The sequence below is a fragment of the Ixodes scapularis genome, unplaced genomic scaffold (assembly GCF_016920785.2).
Source record: "Ixodes scapularis isolate PalLabHiFi unplaced genomic scaffold, ASM1692078v2 PGA_scaffold13__105_contigs__length_92229423, whole genome shotgun sequence".
NCBI lineage: Eukaryota > Metazoa > Arthropoda > Arachnida > Ixodida > Ixodidae > Ixodes > Ixodes scapularis.
This window is the reverse complement of record NW_024609839.1, coordinates 57,076,719-57,092,166: the sequence shown is the minus strand read 5'-3', so window position 1 is coordinate 57,092,166 and position 15,448 is coordinate 57,076,719. Positions and strand designations below refer to the sequence as shown.

Genomic DNA, 15,448 nt, shown 5'->3' with positions numbered 1-15,448 from the left:
AAGGGAAACGGAAGTGGTCTCACAGTGTTGCCGGTGTTTTGAGACTACAGGCATTCAACGTCGTTTATGTTTAGCGAAATAAGAAGTGGAAAATTTGGCGGTGGGAGAGCATCTCTGAAAGGGTAACAAGAAGCTAGCACCACTCTAAAGCGGAGCAAAAACTTTGCAGGCACCGCAGGGCTAACCCGTCTCAGCTGAAGGCTTCATAAACAGTACAAAGCAAGCCAAGTTTTTTTTTTCGTTTGAGGCTTCGTCTGTTTTGTTCAGTGTTTTGTCTTTTGTTCGTTACCCCCCCCCCCCCCCCCCCCTACTCTCGTTTGCAACTATGCTCAATTTATTTCTTACGTACGTAAATCAGGGAATCAGGGAGCGACTGAATGATTCCGCGCCGGGCTGCTGGCCGTACCATTATGTAGATGACTACCTAATCATGCATGAAGAGCAGACAGACCCTGAGTCTATCCTGCAGGCCTTCTCGTCGGGTCCCGCAGACCTCGTCTTCAAAAAGGAGGACACCTCCGACGGAACTCTCCAATTCTTAGACCGGTACTTAGACCTGCGTTTGGCGATCCATCCCGGGGGAATCTGCTGGGAGTTTAGGCAAGGGACGGAAGAAGCCAGTTCTGCATTACGCTAGCGCTCACTCCAAGACCGTTAATTAAACCAGGGCTTGTAAGGTCCCTTATGACGTCAGCGCGTTCTAGATCCTGCCCCCGTTATGCGGAGAATATTGTCCGGCTGCAGACGTGGAGTTTGAGGAAGGCTGGCTTTCGCGACGACTTGCTGGACAACTCGCTCAAGAAAATAAGTTTCGCCCTTCCTAGTTCAACACCGGCACCCAGGCAAGGGGAGGGAAAAGTGGCCGTCATTGCTTAAATACACAACACAGCGCATCGGCTAAAAGCGCTCGCGTCTAGATTCGAAGTAGGGGTGGCGTTCCGCTGCGAATTCAAATTCAGTTAACAAAATGGCTAATTGCACTCCCCTAAGTAAGACCTGCTCTAAGATGCGCGGGCATCAGTTCGTCCCCTGTAAACAAGAGAGGGTCTACTCTATCCCGTTCCCCTGCGGTGGAGAAAGCATAGGCCGGACTGGCAGGTGTATCAACGACCGCCTGCGGGAGCAGACAGGCGCGGAGAGGCATTATGGGACACGCTGTCGGAAACAACGGACGGATGGAGATTCCTTGCTCTCTTATGTCATGATGTAGCCAAAGAAAAGATGGAGGCGAGGAAAGGCAGCGCGTTGCCTTCTGGGTTGGGAAACTCACTCTTGAAACCTGGGAAGCTAGAGTCCACCGAGACTGAAAGGTAACGCAAACCATTGTCTGAAATGGGGAAGAGAACTTTCTCCTACTCCGCGCCCTTTCCCTCTCAAAATTTCTCTTTTCCCTCGCTTCAATTGGATCGGGCACGACACGTAACAGTTGCGTTCTTATGACCCCGCGCGATTCACTGGTCTGCTAGACACCAACGCCATCACTGGGCGAGGCGTAGCGGTGGCTCCTTTGCTTACGGTCCGGCCGTTTTCGTTTTTTTCCTTTCTTTTTTACCAGGACCTCGACGACAACGCGATGCCATTATGCAGTGCTAAGGATTGCACAAAAAGCATTGCGAAAGAAGACCGTTTTTGCCGTCCCGACGGGAAAAGAAAATCTTCAGTGACGAAGATATGGCGTTTTAGTAAATAGTTTTGGCTCTCCCGCTACGCTACACGCTAGAGCGACGACGCTACTGCGAATGCGCGCTGCTAGCGGAAACACTGCGGAGCTGCGGAGGCTAGCAGAGGCGCGCTATCGGACCAAAATAGCGAGGTGCGTAGCGCGGCGTGCTAGCGTGGGTCTCGTGAGACGAGTCTTGGCGGGATAAGGGCTGGGGAGGCCAGCGAGGGACGCAATTGAAGAAGACCGCCACGCCGCGACAGTCCGGTCTGTGTGCTTCGCTATCGTGGTTCTGAGGGGTGGGTTACATCCTACTGCTGCGAAAACTAGCCGCGACAAATCCGTTCCACGACTGCAACAGGTAGCGATTTATGGCTAACGTCAAGGAGTCTAAATAGTAGGAGGGGGTGCCTTGCAATAGTTGTGAAGCCTAGTCATCAAAAGTTTAAACGATTTTGTGGCCAACGTGACCGTCGACCTCAGTGGCGTAGGGGGGGGGGGGGGGGGGGGGAGTTTGGGGGGTCAGAACCCCACCCCACCGATATTCCGGGGGGGGGGGGGGGGCACTCGAGAGCCGGAGACCGCTTCCAGCCCGTATCAGTCGGTTCTCCTGCCTCCTTCTTCACCATTTTGACATACTGAAAAAAGCGAGGATCTTTCGCATTGTTTTCTTATTTCACATGTGGGATTTCGCGTGTTGTATCGTCGACGTGTGGCGATTGAATCTTCTTTTTCCGGCGTGTTTTTCTGTCCAAAAACCGGCCAGGTCCCGCCGGGCCACGCGTATTGTAAAGGGCGCCGCGTCGGCTGCCTGCGGGGCCATATGGTCGCGACTCGCCGCGGCTTGTGTGACACTCCCTGGTTGGCACTAGTTAGCACCTCGCCGGTCCCGACTGGGACCCTAACTTGACTTGTTTATGGCCTCTGCGACTCCCATTCGGGGGACGCTTCTGCTCGACGCTTGGGCGCTACCACTTCTTAGAATCCGGAAATGAGTTTGCCAGATGCCCCAGTTGAGCGTTTTTGGTGTTGACTTTGTTTGGAGCTGGGGGCAACGAGTGTCTTCGCCGCAGTGACGATCATTTTTTTTTGTGTGTGTGTGTGAGTGTTTCGCGATTGTAGGGGAGCTGGTGTGTTTTGTTTACTTTATTAGCAAAGAGCGCCGTTCGGTTGAAACTGGGAAACGGTGCGGCAGTCGACTTGGGAGGTTCGAGAGCGCAACCCGCTCTTCCTATCGGCTCCGGGCGTAACCTCGGGCACCGCGGTAAAGGGGAAGACCCGTCTGGACACGGAACGTCACCTGCTCCTGTGATGCTACTCTGCATGCGGTCTTCCTCTGCCGGAATACCCCAGTGCGTCGACCGTCTGTGACGCGACAGCGTCTGAAGCTAACAACCACCGCCTCTGGCGCACCGCGGCCACGTCGAGACAGAATCCATCGCAAGCAACCGACCTCAGGTGCTCTCACGCCTCTGCGAGCCTCGTCGTGCCGGACTGCGCCAAAGTGCGGGTTACCCACCCGATTGCGGCACAACCTTCGTCCGTGAAATTCCAGAAAAAAATTGCGAAGTAAAGCAAAGTGTCAGGAAACCGCGGACGACGTGGCAACTCCAAGACCATGGGGAGAAAAAGTAAAAGCCGGGGCCTGTGGCCTGCACACACTATCATGGAGATCTCCTCTCTTCCTCTGTGTAAGGACGGCGGGAAAGATCCCCTTCGAGAGGTAATAGCTTTTAGACCCCGCCAGCCTTGGTGCTTTCCAATAGGTGACCGGCGTTTTGGCAGGAAGTGTCGTCACCGGATACTCGATATCACATGACTTCGCGCTTCCGGTTCGAGCGGTGGTGCGGGCGCATTGACAGCCGTGCCGTGAGAGCTATCCGCTGGGCTGTATTCCAACAACAAAACGATGGTTCATTGCTCTGCGGTTGGTTGTTTGAACGCAAGCCACAAAGGAAAGAAGATGTTTCGATTTCCGTGGAATGAAGCGCGGAAACTACGGTGGGCTGTCGCTGTGAAGCGAGCAACGCAGCGAGGTGACCTGTGGCAACCGAGTGTTGGAGCACGTTTGTGCGAGGCCCATTTCGTTACAGGTGAGTAGTGCCGTGTTCTGTCTTCCTTCAAGTAGGAGCCGCACGAAACAACGTTTTCTAAGCCCCATTTTTACCACCCTGGAGGAAAGAGTCAAATAACCCGAGAAGCGGACGTTGATTACTTTTTGGATCAAACAGTACATGGCGTCTGCGAGATCGATCAAGGATGGTTATTAAAATAGAAGCGCTTGTTCACGCGAACGTATGTTATTTAAAATGAAATTTAGTGCTCACATTTTGCCACACTTGAGCGCTTGTGTATACTTTAAAGAATGCTCATAGCCGACAGACAGTGCGCGTGGCCAGGGCGGCTCGCTCGCGTACTGTGGCCTTATCTCATCATTTGTTATTACCGATGCCAGATCAGCTCAAGATTTAAGTATAGCGCTCGTTCTCGAAGTCCTCGAGGCCGTATGAGAGCGAGCCCGCTTCGTTCAACTCGCGGTGAGCGGTAAACGTTTATCAAAAAACAGGTTTTATAAAAAACAGTATTTACATAAAAGAAGGCAAACGTGCCCGCCTCGTACAGATATCTTTGTGCGAGTATGCAGCACGTAGATTCTAGGACCGCACACATGTTTACAGTCTTTTATGTAACGTGCTTGTTTCGTTTATGAATATCCTGTCTTGACTTCATGTGCCTTTCTTTATGCAGGATCACCGAACACCGATCCTAATCATGTGGATTACATCCCATCACTCTTTTCCTACGATGCTCAAACAATGCAACACTCAGAAAAGAAGACGAAAAGGTAGCTCACAATTTATTTGTATCTCAGTGTCAACACAATCTTTGATTTCTCCGCAATTTTATTTACCAGCTACCAACGGCACGCACTGATCACTGGGAAGCGATCATTGGCGTTGCAGCGAGCTCAAACAGCATCACAAGTAAAGCAGGCACAAGCGAGCACATCCAATGTGGAGGAGTCTGAGCAGGCTGTGGAGTGCCAACAATCTGTGGAGACTAACTCGCCACAGTATGTTTGCCTGTTGTGCGTCCTGCAGTACCTTCGCTTGGTGTCTCATCAGTGATGTTTCATTTATTTCAGATGTCCTATACTAGGTGTGGAGGTGCAGACAGAGCCAATTTCTGCTCGCTGCACAAACTGCAGCAACCTCATGGAGGAAACTAAGACACTCAAGGCGGAAGTTGCTTCACTGAAGAATAAGCTGGAAGCACTTCGAGACAGGCAGACCCTGAACAAGGATGTCACTGCCATGCGTGATGACGTGGTGCTATTTTATGCAGGTAACTTTATTTGAGTGGTGCACTGGGACACGGGCCTTGTTATTCATGACTTCATTGTTTGTCCTGTCTGTGAATCTGATGCCACTTTTTGAGGTCAACGACAACACTACAGCAGATTGCCCTCTCAGTTTGCCAAAAGTGGAGAAAATGGTGTTTGCTCTATTTTTCAGGATTGCTTGACATAGTGTCTCACTGTGCAACCTGTACGCACGTAGCTGCCTTGTTTGTATTTTGTCATGACAGAAATCGACATGTATTATACTTTGCAGGCATAACAAAGGTGCTTTTCATGGTGATTTTGAGCACTCTGACACCCCTCATGCCTGCTGCCCGAAATGGCTTTCCACTGGGTGCTCAGCTGTTGATGTTCCTGATGAAGCTGAGACACAACATGGCCTTTCAAGACCTTGCTTACCGCTTTGAGGTCTCCCCTAGGACGGCAAGCCGAACCTTCAGAGCCTGGCTGGAAGCTATGGCACAGCTCTGCCGGGGGTTGATTGTCTTCCCAAGGCCCGAGGTAGCTCGAAGCTGGCTCACGTTGAAAGAGCGCGAGCACTTCTCCAAGTTGCGAGCTGTCATTGATTGCACCGAAGTCTCAGTATCAAGGCAAGTTGCTTATGGAAAGTTTACGCTGCATCAAAGTTAAAATATGAGCATTTTTAAAAGTAAAACCACTCAGTTGTAGCATCCAAGGTGTATTTTGGAGAAGCACCTTCAGCTTGGTTTGCTACCTGCTGACGCTGCAGAACATACGCTTCTTGGGAAACAATCTTTAAAAAGAAACACCAGCTGTTCTTGTAGTATTCGACAGGAATACATGTTTGCTTTCAGGCCTCTGAACTTGGACACACAGCAGGTTGTGTGGAGTAGCTACAAACAGAACTCTACTCTGAAGTATCTAGTGGCAGTCAACCCCCATGGAGCAGTCGTGTTCGTCTCGAGGGCATGCGGAGGGAGGGTCTCCGACAAAGAGCTCACCATCGCCAGCGGTAGTTATTGTTTTAGTACACCTAATTTATCTAGTTTTAGTTTGCTAGCTACAGGAGATAAACATTAAATTTTTTCAGGATTTATGGACCTTCTCGAGGCTGGTGACCAAGTGTTGGCTGACAGAGGGTTCCTGTTGCACGAGGAATTTTTTGAAAGAAATGTGCAACTAATCACGCCGAGGTTTAGGACGAATCGACTCCAGCTGACGGTACAGGAGGTGACCAACTCTCGGAGAATCTCCTCTTCCCGGATCATAGTGGAAAGATCAATCGGCCACTTTAAGAAGTGGAAGATAATGACTGGAACTGTGCCACACACACTCGTCAACTTCTACGACGAAATCAATGTTGTGGTGGCTGGACTGACCAACCTCTCCCCAACACTGGTGAAGAATGGTAAGAACAATCAAAAACAAAACATAACAGTTCTTCGCATCTGACTGCTGATAACTCAAATGAGCTTGTTCTAAAACCTAAATAGTTTTGGTGATTGCATTTGGTTCACCAAAGTTAAACGGCAACGGCTTGTTCATGCTAACTGTGTCGCAATGTGTACACTCAGAACCAGGTTTCCAAAGAACATTTATGCCATGTGTAATCCTAGCTAAGGTGTCGAAATGTAGTCAAGACTATTTTTTGCAGACATTTCTAGAAATTGCATGAGGCCATGCGAGGCACTCAAGCAGTTGCTTAGTGGCATGTAACTGTAGACTCTCGACACATCTTTGCACTTTTATGAAGTGATACACTGCTGGCCGTGTTCCATCCCAGATAATGACAGTGCTAGTGTGAAACTTGTACTGCTGTCTCTTAAGTTTTGTGACGCTTGTTGGGTGTGCTCCATGGTTTGAAGCTAGTCTATTCATGGCCATGCATCTGCACGAGAAGAGTTCTGGTTTACAAACATTTTATTCAGAAAGATGAAAACAGCTCATACACATTTCAAAACAACATACGAAATGTCATGTAAACGTAAATATTTACCAGAAGTCTGTAGTAGTTGGGGTAATTATTATTAGGAAACGACGAGCAACCAATCCGTAAATTAGGGGCCCGATGTTTCAAGGCCTGCTCGGCCTGTTCTTCAGGGGCGATTTTGGATGAAAGGAGCCACACTCCTTTTCCTCTATGATGATGGCAAAAGCGCACTGTCTCTTCTTCGTCTACGGCCGTTTTTTTGTTACGTGGTGGAGCCTGTTGACATTTACACATGGCAACGCACCAAGAGACCTATTGATTATTTTTTGCCGTGGTATCGATCTGCTGAACGGTCTGAATGTGCATGTTTACAATCAAAGCACATTCACACCACGCCAAAAAACATCAATAGGTCTCTTGGCGCACTGCCATCGGTGTATTTAAACAGGCTCCACCATGCGGAAAAACAAACTGTCGTAGATGAAAAAGAAGGGATAGTGCGCTTTGGCCACCACCATGGAGGAAAAAGAAGTTTGCGACTTTTTTCGTCCATAGTCGCCCGTGAAGAAGAGGCGGAGCTAGCCTTAAAACGTCAGGCCCTTCGGAAATGTGGTCCTGGTCGAAGTGTTCTATTGCGACTGCCACGAACTAGCTTTGGTGGAGGTAAACGTTTTCTAATAATGAAATGTAACCTAGAAATGCGGTATTTGTACATGACATATGAGAGCCTAACTATCCAGAACACAATTTGCAGCTCGAAATTCGTTTTCTATCCGCCCGAAAGCTGGCCGGTTTGAGTCACGCTCACTCTCCGTGGTCACGTGTCGTTGTGGGTGATCAAAAGCTCATTCGATATTAAGAATATAAAAGAAATATGATAACCATTTTCTGTGGCTTCTGGAAAACCGCAAATACATTGATTGAGTAAAAAAAAAAAAAAAGTTACAGAGCCACGTGACTTTTGCCAACTCTCTCCTCTATGTCTTCGTCCCCAGTCTAGTTTCGGTTTTGAGCAATTGCGTTTTTTTAGTTTATTAAAACTATGTATGACGCTGTAGCAAAAAATGAATTAGGTAGTCTTATGACACCTTAATCAATCGCCTGGCAAAATTTTTGGGGGGTGTCCATGTCTCTTTAAACTGCATTTTTGAATGGGCCTTCTATCGGGGAAGAATGAAATGTGAATAAAGGAGCGCGTGGCTCGCGGTACAGGCTGCGCCACCTGGAAGTGAACCTAGGGGCGAGGGTGCGTAGCCTACTTCGATGTGTTCACGCCCCTCGATTGGCGCTGAAAGCTGTCACCGCTATCTTTGCCTGCTCGGTGAGTGCGGCGAGCTTCTTTGCACCGCACGCGCTGAGCCAGCAAAGATAGCGGTGATAGCTTTCAGCGCACTAAGAGGCGCACTGCTGAAGCTTGGGGAGAGCAGAGGGAGGAGCGTGAACACGTCGGAGTAGGCCACGCACCCTCGCTCCTAGGCTCACTTCCAGGCGGCGCAGCCTGTACCGCGAGCCACGCGCTCCTCTGTTCCCATTTAATTTTTCCCCGATAGTACATGCTCAGTTGGTAGATCACATAAGAATCATTCTTGGAAGGATAATGTCGAGCATAAAACTGTTTAGGCTGGCTATATTACTGTCCATAAACGACTCGTCTCTGAAAATCCTCAAGATTGGGCCTCGTCCCTTTGGCAGATGATAGTAAAAATAACATGTGGAAATGTCCATCAAGTTCAAATGAAGCTGTGCCTGAACTTGGTAATAATAGGCATGTGTCAACTTCAACGTCCCTTCTTTTGTAAAGCAAAAATCTGACATTTTCTTTCCCGCTTCTAACAAATCTTTCGGCTCGCAGTGTTGCAAGACATAAGAGCACTTTACCTCCACCAAAGCTGGTTCGTAACAGTCGCAATAGAACACTGCATCTGGGCTACACCCAAAAAACGGATAATCAGGGTGGATCATGAGGCCACAATCCTCAAGCCTCGCATTTGTGTGGGAAGTGCTGAGGTACCCCAAAAGCTTCCTTTTTGCCTCAGGCTCAGTTCTGATGCCGTACTGCACGGCTGGGGTATTCAGCGGCCGTGGCTTGAGCATTTTGTTCACGAGTGTAGCACACTTTACTCGCTTGGACCGACATATATCCTTGAAAATCGATGCAGTAATACGGCCCTTCCGGTGTCGAAACCATGCAGGACACCCATGCTGGTTCCGTGTTGTAACCTCTATGCGGTCTGCCTCCTCCTTTGTTATTGACAAGTTTGTCATCAGAAACTCTGAGAGTTCTTGTACATTTTCACTCACACAGCCTCTGCAGCTGAGCTCCCTGAGGCTGAATGCACAGAGTGGCTGCTCTAGAGTCACTTTGAATTCCCGGGCTTTCTGCTGTGGTTGCTCAGCATCTTCTTGCCTTGCCCGGCACTCGGTCAACGTGAAGACCCTTGCGGTTGGTATCACCTGAACAGACAGTGTTAACTTTTAACCAACATCGGTCAACGTGAAGACACTTGCAGGTGGCATCACCTGAACAAACAGAGTGTTTACTTTTAACCAGCACGCTAATGAATGGAAGCAGAAATTATTTAGGACTTGATGCGAAATCTCGACATCTGGCAAGTTTTAGTAAATAGTAGGACTAATTTGAATCGCTTGGGTTCTCTTGACGAGCACCACAACCTTTGGTACATGGTGTTTAGGGGCAATAAGCTTTGCGGGAAGCAAAATCTTTTGAACCTGCAAATCAGGGATCTTTAAGTCAGTTTCAATCTTGATCACACAAAAGATGTTCTGCAGACAGCATTCGAACACGAGTCGCTGACATTTGAAGATTAAATGTTGTGTTACTCACTCCTTGAACTCGTTTCAACATAAGTAGCTCAGACAGTTCAAGGAGAGTTCAGACAAATCGCCTTTATACGAGCATCATGGTGATTTGCATTTGAATGTCTGCAGACTGTCTTTCATAAGATGGTATAAGCAGTGTGATCCCGGCTTTTGGCATGCACTCTGCCTCAGTGCTAACAACTCACTATAACGCTAATGGATGTCGATCAACATTTGTATGTTCTGTGTAGCATTCAACACGATTATGCTTGGATTGCTAGATAGGTGGCACTTTGCCCACCTCTTTCAGTCTTTCCAGAAACAGCTCAACATTTGGCACCCCTTTAAGCTTTGGGAGTTGCTGCTCTCGAGGATGTCCATTCTCGTGTGTATCACGCCTGTGGTGCACATACACAATGTCCTTGGATACCTTTGGTGTTACCTGCAAATAAATAAGTGAGAATATAAGAGAATGCTCGTAAACATGCTAGTTTGCTCTCGGAGTTTAATGTGCACAATGATACACACCTTTTTCAGGGTAGGCTTCACCCACTTGCAAGGAAGATCTGTCGGTGCTTCCTCCTCCAAGGCCTCTTGGGTCCAAAAGTCGATTGCAAAGCAGACAGCCGCAGCGTGGCTACAGACTCGTCCCAGCCTGTAAATAAATTAACAAGGCATACTTAAATGGCAAAATGTTTTTCAGCTATAGCCCGTCTTTGGCATAAGCATGCAGCAGAGCATGCTTAATGTCTCCATGTTAGAACTAAGGCCCGTTCACACACATGCAACCAAGTACGACCAATAAAGACCAGACCAGTATTTAAGCCTCTTACGACGGCTTAAGACTTTCTCCGCACCAGCGCATCTGGTCCTCCGCCTTTGCAGGAGGCTTAAAAACTGGACTTGTCTCTCGGTCGCAAGTGTGCGAACGACGCTTTAGGGCACCCAATAATGCGCTCAGTTTTCCTGAAAATGAAACATTTAGTCTTAAAAAGTAAACATCCCTTCTGCGCTAAGAAAATAAAGTGTTTCAACGTGTCAAAGCCGAAGTGTCCTTACTGAATAAAAGTTATTGATACTCACTCATTTTTCATTTGTGCTTTTTATAGGACAGTCATATGCGCAGAGGCTGTGTTTTCCAGCTCACGCAAGTTCTTTCACGTCTAATCAACTTAGTCTGTGTAGGAACCACAAATAGCATTGTTTTCTACCGGTACGCAGAAAACTTTAGTTTTCTACGTACCGGTCTTTGCTCGGAGCGCAGTCGAGAGCGGTTGACCCATCGGCGACCAAAATTACCCACGGGGTTCCAAAACAAGATCTTTTACCTTGTCGGTCGCGTAACCGTGACTTAAGTATGTGGTTTATCTCCTATGAAGCACTGTTTGCAGACAAAACTAAACCAAGAAAATATTGAACGACATCTGGTCACGAAGCAAAAAAAAAGAAATGGTGGGGGAAGCATACTAAAATTTTTATCGTCAGATATTTCACGAAGCGATCGAAAAGATGACTTGTGATGTTTCCATGTTGTAGTATTGCCTAAAAATGAAGTTTCGTAACAGACAAACTGTTTGCAAGCGATATCGTAGTCTGCTCCATGTGAGTCAAATTAGATCTTGCTCTTGCTGCAGTGGCGACTAGAATCGGACCAGAGTAGATGCCGCAGGGACAACTCCGAAAGGGAAAGAAGCATAGTAAGCATGAGTTTTCACAGCCCTATAAGTGGTATTCACTGAGCCTGCAGATTCGATTTTGCCAGGGAGTGCCACCGTCGAGGTCGTGGTTTGGGTTTGACTGGCTCGGGTGTGCGGTCGTCTGTTGGTAGTGTGTGTCAATTTCATATCGTTAAAGAAACTTTCTTGAACAGAAGAAAGGAAAAAAGTTTATCTCGGGGGCAGGCCGTTTTAATTTTCCTGTTGCCGCCGAGTAATACGTGTAAAGGCTGAACCGCATGTAAGCGATTTAGCAAGCGACGAGACGAGCGACAGCAAGCCACTTCGTTGTCGCTTGGTCAGTCACGCAACGAGGCACACCGTACGAAAGCGGCGGGAGCAAGCGACCAAGGCGATGGGCTACGATCTAGAAATCCAAAAACTGAGCGACGCGACGAGCGACTGAGAGAAATCTCCGTAGCTCCTCGCCGACTCCCGTCGCTGTCGCAGTCACTTGCTAAATCGCTTACATGCGGTTCACTGTCACTCGTCGCATAGTTTTTGTATTTTAGAAAACTTAACTCATCGCCTTGGTCGTTTGCTCCCGTCGCTTTCATGCGGTTTGCCTCGGCGCACGAGTGACCGAGCGACAGCGAAACGGGTCACCGTCGCTTGCCTCGTCAGGTGCTCGAACCACATGCGGAAAAAGCCTATTGACGAAGACTGCAAAAGTGGGCTTTTTCCTCATCCCAAACGTGGTGGCTAGCCAGTGTGAGACGACGGCAGCCTTATAACTTCGAAGAGGCACCGCGGAAACGGCTGACGATCTGCTGCACTTGTTGAAGTGGTTGCAGAAGTGTGTACACGCGATGCAGATCGGTTGTTTTGGTCACAACCGACGCAGTCGCTGTGACCGCTAATGAAAAATGGGCCGCATTTTTCAATACCTGTGCACTCGGTGAGCCGCACGGTATATTTCTGCACAGGAACGAACACTGAAGGCAAGGCATACGACACGGAGGCAATGGAGCTACACGATTACACGGCCGTAGTAAAAAAAAAATAAAAAAAAATACACACACACACAAGAAGCTAGCAAAACAATACGAAAATAATCACACCGTGCTTCAAAAGCACCAAAGTAGAACAATCTCAGTTGTTGCAAAAGAGGTACTGCCGTCGACACGGAGCGCAACACGGAGCACTGCATGGAGCCGATGGAACAATGCGGCTGTGGGGGACAACTCCGATAAAGACAAAACAAACTAACACACCAAAAATATTCCTACGGTGCTTCAAAAGCACAAAAGTATAAAAATAACCCTTAGTTTCGCCCAAAAAGACTCTTTAAAGTTGTAAAATGCTGCTAAACCCCGCTGAAAAGTATGGCCAGACGACACCCGACATGTAAATGGGATAGAAAGAGACCTCGAAGATGGCGACCGTGGTCGCCGATGCCAGGGCACCTAGCGAGTGACAAAAAGTGAATGTTGCCTATTACATTCTTGACCAAACTTATTGACCTCCGTCGTCCACGGAGCCACTCGCGTTGGTTGTGCGTTTCACAGAAACAAAAAAATGACGTCAACAACAACAGCTTACCGGGCGTGCAAACATATTTCATAAAACCGCCCTACGGAGTGCTGTCCAACACACAACTGCAAAGGTTTAGGGTAATGCATGCAGCCTTACCCAGCCATGCAGGTGCACTGGGCGTCCAGGATTTCTCCAGATGACCTCACGGCTATCCAGCAGGTGTACGGCTTCCCTTGCCGCTGGGATGGACTGACCTCCCCTTTCACAATAGATATGCCACTCTCCAGTTGTGCAACTTTGATTGCATTTACTTTTCCTGCAGAACAGAAGCAATAATTCATATCAGCACTGTAGTCATGAGCACTCTGAAAGGAAAGCAAAGCAGAAAGTCGAGCTCTTGTACACGTGCCTTGGCTTTTGCTGCAGATAGAGTATTGTACAGCAACGCGTAAAAAATAAAATGATTGTAACAACATTGCTAAAAATGAAAAAAGTGCAGACACGGACAAGAACAAAAAGGTAGACAACAAAGCGCACCATTTGTCTACCTTCTCATCCCTTTCCATGTCTTTAATTTTTAACCATGAAATACCAACTAGCCCAAACTTTCAGGATAGTCAACATCGCACATAGCACTTACCAGACTTCACGTACTGAAAGGCTTCAAGAGATTTGAAAGCTTTTACAGAGTCGCCATCGCAGCACATCTTGTCTAGGAAATATGCACAGATGTGCTCGTACATAATCGGTGGCCACAGGTTTTCTCCTTCGGCATAGGCCTGGTTGCGGCTTGTCCCCAAGTGGAAACTAACACTGGATTCGCTGGAATATGCAACAAGAAAATAAAACAGTTGCTGCAGTTTTATCACTATGACACCAGCGACTGCGGGAGGTTCTGCTCTGTGCATACAATAAATATTGATTTAGAGCTTGATCGTTCATTCATTAAAACCTTGGTCAACAAATAACAACAACATTAACCTAATCCTCACGTTACTCTAACACAAGCAGGCAGCACATATATCGTGGAAATGAAGCAGTCGTTTGTAGCCCATCTCAAAAGCATTTCACGTTCGTGAACCGTTTTGATACTCGCTAGCATTAAAAGAACATGCGGCGTGACCGTCATACACACAGGGACACGCTTAGTCCAAGTATTCGGATACGCGAGTGTCCAAGACCGACGGGCAGCGCGCAATCGCACGTCGCCCACACGTTTTGACTTGTGTATACCCTTCGGAGCGCGATTAAAGTCGCCAGGGCACCGACCGGGCACTGCACCTAGACGCCTCCCACAACGTACGTTTTGGCATCCATGCCAGGTTGTGATGCGGTATAAATATTAATAAATCGAATCACTATCGAGCACGTTGGCTCAAACGAGAACGTAGCTAATAGAGCTCAAAACGTTTATGCGACGGGCGAAATAGGCTTGTGCCACACTACCGCACCGCGCCCTCTTGAAATGGATGCTTCCGCGTACTGACTCATCTACCATGACCGTAAAAGTAACTTGAGATGTTCGGGAACTCAAAACTCACCAAGCATGAGAGGGTGGCACAGATTCAATCTCTCCAGCAGCGTCTAGTAAATCGGGCTCAACAGCCACAAACACGTCCGCGGCCGCCATGATTCTGCTAGCGACGAACCGGAAGTGAGAATACCCATGGTACCTTGCGGCAGCTTCCAAACGCCGGTCACCTATTAGGGGCTCCCCGGATGTCTCATCTAGCTTAGACGACTTTTCGGAAGACGGCATCGGTCTTTGTGCTCTGTGTCACGAACCCCGCTAACCGCAGAGCATGGCATATCGCAGAGCAAGTCGCCGTCCCCCGAGCGGGGGTGAGAAGACTCAGAAGAGCCCTTGCGGGCAAGGTCACTGTGTCGGGAGATGGGAAAATGCCCAGGAGCGGTAATTGAACCCACAAGCTCTGTCTGTCCGGTGCAACGCCTCAGCGGCTAAGGCACTGTCTGGACCAGCAGAGGTTGTAAACTCCTTGTTCATTTTTTCGCAAATTGTTGCCCCCTTGTCCTAAATAGAAAAATCAAAAAGTCGCCCTCTCCACCCTTCATTTTATATTTCAAAACTCGCAAGCCCTGGCGTCACTCTACAGTCAACACCGGAAGAGTGGTTCCCGCTTGCAGCGTCGTCAAATAAATCTACGTATATTGAAGCAATCGCATTTGAATGCATTTACAGGGTGTCCCAGCTATCTCAAAGTAAGCTGAAAAAAAAAAAAAACGGAATGCTCTAGGCGAATGAAACTAACTGTTTGCTTTTAGCAGTCGTCTTGACAAAGACAGTGGAAAGGGGGGGGGGGGTGTCGACCCCCCCCCCCCCCCCCCCGCCCCCGAAATAAAATCCTGGCTACGCCACTGGGTGCGCGTGACCTGCAGACTTGTACCGTACGGATTACAAGTAATCAAATTACTTGTAATCACGAAAATAAACCCTGGAGAAGGGGAACAAGAGGGACAGAGGACAAACACAATTCTCCAAACACAGCTAGGTGACTGGTGCGCGA

The 15,448-nt window shown here is 48.3% G+C and overlaps 2 protein-coding genes across 2 annotated transcripts; one reads left to right on the top strand and one right to left on the bottom strand.

Annotated features, from left to right (window-relative positions):
• Positions 1-3,623: 3,623 nt before the first annotated feature.
• LOC121835443 lies at positions 3,624-6,434 on the top strand. The gene is made up of 6 exons (XM_042289643.1): positions 3,624-3,753; positions 4,409-4,505; positions 4,806-5,005; positions 5,275-5,611; positions 5,837-5,994; positions 6,073-6,434. Exons 1-6 carry the CDS (start codon positions 3,624-3,626, stop codon positions 6,432-6,434), a joined length of 1,284 nt encoding a protein of 427 aa, XP_042145577.1.
• A 2,001-nt stretch (positions 6,435-8,435) lies between these two features.
• Positions 8,436-14,544, bottom strand: LOC120848861. The gene is made up of 6 exons (XM_040220902.2): positions 14,465-14,544; positions 13,564-13,745; positions 13,080-13,239; positions 10,261-10,387; positions 10,034-10,174; positions 8,436-9,366 (listed from the first exon to the last, which is right to left on the bottom strand). The coding sequence occupies exons 2-6, from the start codon at positions 13,664-13,666 to the stop codon at positions 8,482-8,484; spliced, it is 1,416 nt and encodes a 471-aa protein (XP_040076836.2). The 5' UTR covers positions 13,667-13,745; positions 14,465-14,544; the 3' UTR covers positions 8,436-8,481.
• Between the last annotated feature and the right edge of the window lie 904 nt (positions 14,545-15,448).